General features: G+C 33.9%; 2 protein-coding genes across 2 annotated transcripts; one reads left to right on the forward strand and one right to left on the reverse strand.

Annotated features, from left to right (window-relative positions):
- Positions 1–898: 898 nt before the first annotated feature.
- On the reverse strand, positions 899–4,058 carry LOC139845290 (uncharacterized). The gene is made up of 6 exons (XM_071835549.1): positions 3,819–4,058; positions 3,613–3,708; positions 3,176–3,216; positions 2,578–2,695; positions 2,294–2,374; positions 899–1,168 (listed from the first exon to the last, which is right to left on the reverse strand). Exons 1-6 carry the CDS (start codon positions 4,029–4,031, stop codon positions 1,112–1,114), a joined length of 606 nt encoding a protein of 201 aa, XP_071691650.1. The 5' UTR covers positions 4,032–4,058; the 3' UTR covers positions 899–1,111.
- A 1,554-nt stretch (positions 4,059–5,612) lies between these two features.
- LOC139845291 (beta-ureidopropionase) lies at positions 5,613–9,029 on the forward strand. Its single transcript, XM_071835550.1, has 6 exons — positions 5,613–5,783; positions 6,524–6,631; positions 7,134–7,322; positions 7,425–7,652; positions 8,062–8,286; positions 8,465–9,029. Exons 1-6 carry the CDS (start codon positions 5,664–5,666, stop codon positions 8,828–8,830), a joined length of 1,236 nt encoding a protein of 411 aa, XP_071691651.1. The 5' UTR covers positions 5,613–5,663; the 3' UTR covers positions 8,831–9,029.
- Positions 9,030–10,261: the final 1,232 nt, after the last annotated feature.

Here is a 10,261-nt window from a genome sequence, read left to right on the forward strand (position 1 = left end):
TTAATAACATGACTATATATTTTATAAAAATCATGGTGGTTGGAGCTTCAAACCGTATATAAAATCCTTTTGAGTTTTGATGTTAAAATCATTACTCATTACACAAGATTTCTAAATTATGTAGAACACAAAAAGGCAAACGTCTACATTCTATATAAACTTTCACAAGTTATAGAAGACAATAAAGCATAAAGCATGTTGTTTAAAATGGAAATGAATTTCGCGTAATCGCGTTATACGACATTAATTTCAGTAATTAATATATGTATGTAGTAGATATAAGTTCAACGTGGATGGTGTCTAGCTCGGTTCTTTATTGGTGTTTTCTTTCCTTAGTTTTCCTTTAGGTTTGGTGGTCTTGTTTGTTTGGTTTCGTGTTGTTAGTTCGCATTGTTTGTTTGGTTTTGTATTGGTGCTAGTTTGCGTTGTTGTTTATTTTGTTAGGTTCATTAGGGTTTGTTGGTTTTCACCTCCTAGTTTTAGGTTTCTTGAGGTCTTTTTCTCTTTCCCATGTTTATATGTTTTTTGTTTTTGGGCTTCATCTTTTTGACGAAGTTTCCTTCTGTTATTTAAGTTTATGCTTTTTCCAAAAAAAAGTAGCCGCTAATCGCTATAAGTATAATGTTTACGTTGATTGTTTTTCAGTTTAAATTTGATATTTTCTTTCTCGAGTCATTCTCTCATGAACCTTGTTGTGTTTTTAATTTAGACACCTTTGTGTTTTTTGTTTTAGAGTCGATTAGTGTAACTTATGAAGCTGTCGTTGGGTACTTGGTCGGAATGTTGGCTTCTCACGGTTCTATGAACTTTGTTCTTTTGCATCTAACACGTAAGCGAGATTAATTCGGGAAGTTTGTTATTCATCATAAGAGCATTTCTTATGGTTCAATACATCATGTTCATCAAAAGTTGAAAACCAACATAGCAAAATCCAGTGTTTCATACAAACGAAACCAAAGAATTGGTGTTCTAATAATTATCGTCCTAATAGTTATCGTCAAAAAAACAACTAAGTTGATACAGAAAGGAAGCATTTCAGAATGCCATGTGGATAACTGATAACTAAGTTGTGACATAATAATAGCAAGGCGCGTGTGAACTGGGATTTGCTTCATGGGGTATCAACGATCAGAAGTGCTTCAAGTTCTGCTCTACGACGCTCAAGTTCCTGTAACAATAAGAAACGCAGATCTTGTTACATTGCAAGGAAACATTTTCTTACTATCACTAGAGTGGCAACATGGAAAACGGGTCAAGATGGGTAACGGTCGACCAATTTAATCAACATTTTGGATTTATAAAAACAACTAATGTACTTACAGAAGAATGTTAGTAATGGAAAATATTTATAAAATACGAGGGCCCCTTTTAGATCACAGAACTATGTTTACAAACATAAAGATACTTCTCTAGATATACTGATTTTATTACGCTTGGTGTGACTTTCAACCCATTTGAACATAAAATTTATAATTAAATCCTTAACCCATCTGGCCCACTAGAGATAAGTCATAACCTGAATTGATTCTTACATAAATGGGTCAATGGCACCTCTAGATTAGAGTAAGTTGAGTGGAAGACAACTCCTATCAGCGTACATGACAAACCAACTAATTGTATTTACAGTGTAATTGTTAGAAAATAGCGTATGATTTGACTGTCTGGATTGATTTCTGAATCGTGTATTCACTTTCTCTATAGAGTATTTCGACCCAAAGATTGTCTTGGTTTCACGAAATCTTACAGGGATAAGACAAGAACGTGTTTTTGGCAATGAATCACAAATCAGATTATTAGAAAAAGGAGAATTTTGTGTGTTGTGTGTTTTTTTAAGCAAAATGCCAAAACGAAATCAGATATCCTGTTAATTTGGTAGTTACAAATGAAAGGGTGTCCTTCATTATGGCGGGAAAAGTTGTTACACGAAAAGGTGTAACTTTTGACAGGAAACCCTTGGCAAACACCTTTTCGACATAACATATAGTATCATTTCGGTTGAGGTTTCGGGGTGCTGCCCCGAGCCCCGCGAGGGGCGCTGCCCCCTCGACCCCTGCCCACTCACCTGGGAGCGGGGCCCCCGCCAGGAGCGCAGCCCCTTGGACCCCGCAAGGGGGCACCCCCTTGACCCCCGCTATTTTACGCCGCATTATTGAGTCAACTCTTACGGGCGAACCCGTTATTAAGTATAACTCAACAGCCTTTGCTTACATGTAAATCGCAACTACCTAAAACGATTATAGGATGACACTAAAATCACCACAACAGTAATTGGCTTGAAAGTTGAACAATTTACCTGTAGATCTTTAACAGCTTGCTGTGTTGATATCTCCTTGTGTTGGCGAGCACGCTTAAGGAAACCAATGCAGAGGAGTCCCTAACAGTTTCCATAAAACAGAATCAGCAAACGGCCAAAACGAATTGGTACGATGGAAAATGCTAATTATTTAAGCTAACGAGGCAGAAAACAATAAGAAAGAGACGCACGTCAAGCTGAAGGACTCGTGCAATAAAAACTGACGAAACTGTGTGTCAGCACTGCGGGTCAACATATGAGTTTATACAGGCTATATAACTTACTGAGATAACATAGATGAAGCCACAAGCAAGGAGTGTGTAACTTGCTATGTCACGAAGAAGAAGAACCTCATGCTGCTGTCCGTATATATCAGGATAAGCTCTTGTCATAACAGCAACGCTGGAAAAAAAACAACGTAACCACAAACCTTCTATCAGATATTGTAGATACAAGGACAATTAACAGAGGACACTTGCGTAGTAAATAAATAAGCAAACGAACAATACTGTTAAATTCGAGTAGGATTACTAGAGAGAAAACATTCTACTTGATACATACAGCCGCCAAAACATGTTGATGACAATTACAAACTTTTGCATTTCAGTTATACCAGAAATTGTTACATGTTCATACTAAGATAATGATGAAAGATATACAGTCATGTGGGCAATGTAGAACTGATCAGTTTCGTATAACGAATTCTTGATCAGAAGAAAAATATACAGCAAGACGGTCAAGTTTTCATTTGCTTTGAATGTAAATTAGATCAGGTAGCCAAACAAAACATAGACTTTAATCAGGCTATTCAACATTAAAAGGTAAAGCATATCTAGAACTTATGTGAGATGCACCAAAAGGTATATGTATAAATGGACCTACAAGATTTGCAGCATGCCCCTGCCAGCCCAATACTCGAGTACCTGAAACACATTAATTGAAGCATGATAAGCTATAGAGTAAACTCAACATGGTAACACTCAGACAACATGAAAGTAGTACATCGAAATCATCTACAGATCATAAATTTAATTTCACTTGCTTAGGCTAGTACTTGAACTGACAAGTGAAACTTTAACATCATAAATCCAAATAAGGAAAAATTGTCTTCATTGAATACAGCTTATCTTGTGCCCAGATAAATTACGCAAATGATCGGTGCTTAAAGTGCAAAACTCATTATTCAAATCACTTAGTATAATTAGAGTAACTCATACACTTATTCATCATTAGTATGTGTCCAATACATTATTAATTACACATCTGAAAGCAATTAAAAAAGGATGCCGATATTAATCACATAAAAGGTTCGAAACAACCTTCCAGAACTTGATGATAAACGACCACTCAGTCTCTGCAACTATCACCAAAACCGCAATCACCATGGCATAACACCGAAATATACCGTCAAATATCTACAAACAAAAAATAAAATCACAAATAAATAATAATTTATTAATCAGTAATCATGAATCGCTAATTTACCATCTGTATGTGTAGAAATGAAAACAGATCAACGGCATACATCTAATCCATTGGTGAACGAACGTATGGCAGAGATGACGTTAGCGGCAATGCATAGAATTGCAGCGATAACGGTTACGAAACTGAAACATCGACAGGTGGAAAGTATCGGGTCGGGTTTGGCCCGGACTTTAACGTTTGGTAAGGTCGTGTTTGATGAGCTAGTGGTAGGTAGCGGTTGTGAGGTTTCTGCTTCCTCGATATCTTTTGTCATATTTCCGGCTAACTTTCCGGTGAACTGAGCGAGTGTGAGCAACAAGATCGATGTTAGTTTTTTTGGAAAGTTACAGTTATTTACCCTCACTTTACGGTTTGATAACGCTGTTAACCCTTAACTATAATGACACTGTTTATCTAACTTTTCAAAACTAAAGTGAACTACTTTTGAGAAATTTTCGTAAACGATCCTTATAGTTTGTACGAATTTACAATAATTGTATTTAATTTTTTTGATAGCGTTTCTGTTTAAAATTTGTATACTTGCTTCATAATTAATTCATCCATCACTTTAAACGACTACATACTCCAAACCTCTGTGGGAGGATCAAGCTTAATAGATTACCAACTGTCCCTAAACTTGAAACGAGGGGTGTTACGTGTGATAGAGATTATTGTTGTTTATGTGATGTATTGGAAGAATCTCAAGATTACTTATTTATTACGTGTGATACAAGCTGTTAAATTTGGTGTAGAATTGAAATTTGGCTCGATATTCTCATCCCTATTTGAAACTCAGTGGTTTGGACTTGGATTGACATCTTCAATAATAACACTAACAAAAGCTTTATTGTCAACATTATGGTGACCGCGATTTTTTGGATTATATGGAGGCTTCGAAACAATATCACAACTTTTTGGAAGTCGTATGTCTTTGATAGCATTGTTGTTTCGTATTTTAATTGGCTTTTCTCGAGATACTACAAATCCTCTCTAAATTAGAATTTGTGTAATTTTGTTGTTGCTTTCCTAACTTCTCGCTAGTGTTTTAGTTTCAAATGAAATTTCGGTCGTTCGAATTAAAAAACATACTTTTAACCTCTTTATGACAATTTTAAAAAATGAAATGTCATATAAAATATATATTTTAGCATGATTTAATTGAAATTCTACATAGTCCGTTGATAAATTATCAAAAATGTGAATTCTAAAATTAGACAACTTTGATTTTAGTTTAATCTAAGCCTTACAATCATATAGACAAATACACCATTATAATCTCAAAACAGTTGTTATATTCATATTATAAATAATAAATAAATTATAATTGAAGTAAACAACTAAACTCTTGTTCAAGATTTATCAACATTTTGGTCATTTTTATTTTAAATTATTTATATCACTCCCACTTATAACTAATGATTCATTATCCATTCCTTAATTAATATCAACATATTGTTTTGGTAAGTGAAGACAAACAATAAAAGTTATTTGTACGAATACGATTATAATATAAATTTTAGATTTTAATAATGGATTTGGTGAGAAGGTTAAAATTTATTTATATATTTAAAGTACATAATTAAATTAAATTTATACGGAGTAGTTTATAATAATAATTTAAGGACCAAAGAGGTACATTAGATATAATCCAAGGACCAATACTAGAGCTATATCTACGGAGTATATAATATATATATATATATATATATATATACATATATATATATATATATATATATATATATATATATATATATATATATATATATATATATATATATATATATATATATAATATAATATAAAATATAATATATCTGGTCGAATACCAGACGTAATTGCCACTTCGCTCACTTATTCACGAGAGCGTGGGGACAAATTTATATTATTATATTTTAATAAAAAAATGGAGAAAAATGAAGAAAATGGAAATTCAGAGAACACAGTAACAGCCGATGGTTCGATTTGTGGATACGAATCACTTCATCGTCTTCTTGAATCGTCACTGTCTCCCCAGGATTTCAAGGTAGCTACTGCATAGCTTTTACTGATTAAATATGTGTGTGCGTGTGTATATATATAGTTTTTCTTTTTTTCGTCTCGATTGGGTTGGGGTTCAATGTTCTAATTGTTTTGTATGAGGTTGAATTGGACGATTGTTGTCTGCAGTGTGCTGATCGTTAATGATTTACGATTTCATATTCATATTCAGATTATGTTATATGAGTAATACCAGTAACTATTTTTATTTTATTTTATTGTATTTTTAGGATGTAGGATTTGAGGTTGACTTATAAAGTCAATTGAGTGACTATTATTATAATTGATACATGTTTTGATTTTTTAACAGAATTATATAACCAGTTCTGAAAACCCGTCATAAAGTAAGTCAATGGGTTTTGGATATTGAGGAATTATATATTATTTAGATTTTAATAAATAAATAGTTATAGTTATAGTTATTGCTTTTGTATGTTGATCTTATAAGGTTGTAGTTGAAACGTAGTTAATCCAGATGCGTTACTTGTGGACTTAGCTTTTAGTACTTATTATGGAAAAAAAATCAGGTTAATGTCTGTTGCTAATGATTCAGAACAAATGATCAAAAGACATATGGATGATCTTGAATAGCAGAATAGGTACAGTTTAACCATACAAATCAAATGATAAAGAATTTATTAAAACGTCGTCAATCAAACACGATAGTAGATGATGTTTTGGATTGGGTTGTTCTCTTGATGATATACATTTCAACTGTCTTTGCAGGAAGTCAGCCGCTTGCTTATTGGACTGAATTGTGGGAAAGCAATTGAGCCCTTGACAGTTTCCGAAACCGCCGAAGGGTTGTCCTCACAACATGATTTTGATATTCAGGTAGACTGTTATCTTGTTCCATGTTGACTTTTCTATAACTAGTTTACCATGTTACCGGTCTCATATCCATAAAATGTTACGTGGTGTGCTTATGATTTTTACACTCATTTGAGTAGCAGTGTACAGAATTCATATTATCCAAGTATTACAAGCTACTTGGCACTTGTAATGAAATTAGTTTATGTTAATGAAAGATTTTCGAGGGAAAATGAGTGAAAGAGGCCATGTGTACTTATTATATCCGTAAAATAAGAAAACCATATCAAACCGGCCTTTTGATATTTAACAAAACCATGATTCCATATATTATGTTAAAGCTAACATAATCTAATCAACGTAAACAAAACTGTGGCTAAAGTGCTAAACCCAATGTTCAATAGTATTTAATTACATTCTGTAGGGAATAAACAATACAGATTATTTGTTTATGTTAAGAATTAAGATGAGACCAAATAACGACATACAATACTGTATTCATTTTTGATTTTAATTCATGTTGCAGGCATTCAGCTTTAATGCCGATAAGGAACTACTGAGAGAACCTCGCATAGTGCGAGTCGGACTCATTCAAAACTCTATTGTTCTACCAACAACTGCGCCCTTTCATGACCAGAAGAACGCTATTTTTCAGAAACTAAAACCCATTATCGATGCAGCTGGTGCTTCAGGGGTCAATGTATTATGTCTACAAGTAAGCCACAATATAACACACCTGTAACTGTTGTTGGTTACTCAATTCCATATATGTGTATTTTTAAAAAAATTAATGGATGAATTTATAACTGATATACAGGAAGCATGGATGATGCCTTTTGCATTTTGCACTCGTGAGAAAAGATGGTGTGAATTTGCAGAGCCTGCAGATGGTGAATCAACTCAATTCCTTCAAGGTTTTGCAAGGAAGTATAACATGGTCATAGTTAACCCGATACTCGAGAGAGATTTGAAACATGGGGAGACCATATGGAATACGGCGGTCGTAATTGGGAATAACGGTAACATAATTGGCAAGCATAGGAAGGTAATTTGTTCTTAATTTATTCCTAATTTTAGATTGAGTGACTAACTATCCGAATCATCTCACATGGTTTAACATTGCAAAAATAGAAGCATGTTTGGTGGGTCGTATAATGGTTCAAAACCAAGAATTTGACCTGTTGTAAAACCTAACCCAACTCAAACCATTTGTTACTTACAAAACTCACAATTTTCCCCTGAAAGTCGAAATCAACAATATACATCATTAAATCATTTGAATCATTTGTGAAAAAATGTATGAACAAGATCCGGCTATTATTTTTCTGTCCAAGTTGGCTTGTTTTTCGAAATTATACTGTTTTGTTTCACACGATAGTGTGTTTATATTGATGGTCCTAAAAAGTTGATTAGCATACTCATCATACTGGTATGCTTTGAACCTCGAATGACAGAATCATATACCCCGAGTTGGTGATTTCAACGAGAGTACATATTATATGGAGGGCAATACTGGGCACCCCGTGTTTGAGACTGCATTTGGGAAGATTGGTGTCAACATATGCTACGGAAGGCACCATCCTTTAAACTGGTTAGCCTTTGGGTTAAACGGTGCAGAAATCGTCTTCAATCCGTCTGCCACAGTTGGTGAACTCAGTGAACCAATGTGGCCCATTGAGGTACCTCCCCGTATTCTTCTTATATTCTCTTTCTTAGGAGCAATTGTTTACCCAACCCGCCCGAATTGCCCACTCTCCACCCCCAAATGTTGCTAACTATAGTGAATCACTTTGCTTAATAAGTTGGTTAATCCTTTAGATCATCTAAATAACTCTGCACATGCAATTTGGTTATCAGGCTCGAAATGCTGCAATTGCGAACAGTTACTATGTGGGGTCCATCAACCGAGTTGGGACAGAGGTGTTCCCAAACCCGTTCACATCAGGTGACGGAAAGCCTCAACATGCAGATTTTGGTCATTTCTACGGTTCAAGTCATGTTTCAGCACCAGATGCTTCATGTACACCTTCACTTTCAAGGTACAAAGACGGGTTGCTGATATCAGAGTTGGATCTAAACCTTTGCAGACAACTAAAGGACAAATGGGGATTTCGTATGACTGCTCGATACGACCTGTATGCCGACTTGCTTACTCGATACGTGAAGCCGAACTTTGAGCCCCAGATCATTTCAGATCCATTGTTGCATAAGAATCATCTGTAAACGACAAAAACTACTAATACTCGCACATTATGCTAAATTGCTAATATAAGCAAAATCATTAGATGCGTGGTAAGCTTTCGTTCATCTTGTACAGTTTTAGGTTTTGCAAACTCTTTATGTTAAAAACTAGTTTGCTTCAATGTTGACATAAACATATTGTAATTTGCACCAAACTTTCGGTCTGAATCAAATAAGCATTGGGGTGCTTCTTAGCTTATTTCAACCTTAAGCTTAAATAGAACCTCTCTTTAAGTTAAAAGGTGATTTGTACAACATTGTACTCCAACGTGATATGTCAGATGAAACATTAACAATGAATTTACATGATATTTTCAGCTTTCAGCTGAAAATCATGTTAACTTTATATTTTTAAAAACCTCAACTATTATTTTGTTTATCTTAAGTCATGTGTAACGGGATTAACTAGATATCTTTAAGAATCAACTAAAACACATGGCAAGATATTAATCTTATATAACGGACTCAAAGTTTTTTCACGGCACAATACTCGATTTCAAAACCAATGGCACACATTTAGCTTGTTTTTACCACTAAAACATTTGATTTTAAGTAAATCTATATTATACAATTCTGGTTCGATTTCTAAATCTATCTATTAAATATACTTATGATCGCCTAGGTGGTAGTATTTGTATACTATAGATTACTGCTTATAAGCTTAACTGCAACGTTATAATATTGAAAGTTCGGCCAAATATTGTATTGTATAATAATGCAGTCATCTTGATGTAGAAGAATATTTTAAATGACAAAAATTGAAGTCCTACTGTATATTACTACATAAACATGCATTCTTCTTCTATAAAAATACATTCAGACATATACAAAATGTATTATCAATGGCAAAAAAAAAGTACATATAAACAAAAATCATATTAAAAACCCGTAAGGTTAGAGGTATTAAACTAGTTAATCTTATATAACGGACTCAAAGTTTTTTCACGGCACAATACTCGATTTCAAAACCAATGGCAAACATTTAGCTTGTTTTTACCACTAAAACATTTGATTTTCAGTAAATTTATTACAGGTTTAACTTTATGGCTCATAAGAAACTCATACTTTTTTTCTTCTTCTCAAACTAGGGTTTCCTCCCAAAAGTACTTGCATGTGTGACAAATAATCGTGAAGGTGGTTTTTTTTCTTTAGGTGTGTTGGATTGTTGATGAGATTGTGTTACCTGCAAAAAGTGTGCAATAATCTAGACAAATGTTTTAGGCTTGAAGTGTTTGAATTATCTTACCTGCAAAAAGTGTGCAATAATGTAGACAAATATTTTAGGCTTAAAGTGTTTGAATTATCCTGGACTTAGCAAAGTGACTTGTCACAAACACTTTAGGCAAGTCTTTTTTCTTGGCATTCCATTATGAATACCGATTAAGCTTTTTTTTGGACATCAGTGCGGGTTTG

Source organism: Rutidosis leptorrhynchoides, chromosome 4 (genome assembly GCF_046630445.1).
Source record: "Rutidosis leptorrhynchoides isolate AG116_Rl617_1_P2 chromosome 4, CSIRO_AGI_Rlap_v1, whole genome shotgun sequence".
Lineage (NCBI taxonomy): Eukaryota > Viridiplantae > Streptophyta > Magnoliopsida > Asterales > Asteraceae > Rutidosis > Rutidosis leptorrhynchoides.

Bases quoted from the DNA above. Each gene is read 5' to 3' on its own strand.
- LOC139845291 (XM_071835550.1), top strand. From the start codon at position 5,664: ATGGAGAAAAATGAAGAAAATGGAAATTCAGAGAACACAGTAACAGCC. The intron at 5,784-6,523 runs GTAGCTACTGCA...CTGTCTTTGCAG, and splicing joins TGTCTCCCCAGGATTTCAAG to GAAGTCAGCCGCTTGCTTAT. The intron at 7,653-8,061 runs GTAATTTGTTCT...CTCGAATGACAG, and splicing joins TAATTGGCAAGCATAGGAAG to AATCATATACCCCGAGTTGG.
- LOC139845290 (XM_071835549.1), bottom strand. From the start codon at position 4,031: ATGACAAAAGATATCGAGGAAGCAGAAACCTCACAACCGCTACCTACC. The intron at 2,696-3,175 runs GTAGGTCCATTT...TTTTTTTTCCAG, and splicing joins AGGGGCATGCTGCAAATCTT to CGTTGCTGTTATGACAAGAG. The intron at 1,169-2,293 runs GTAAATTGTTCA...TTATTGTTACAG, and splicing joins AAGCTGTTAAAGATCTACAG to GAACTTGAGCGTCGTAGAGC.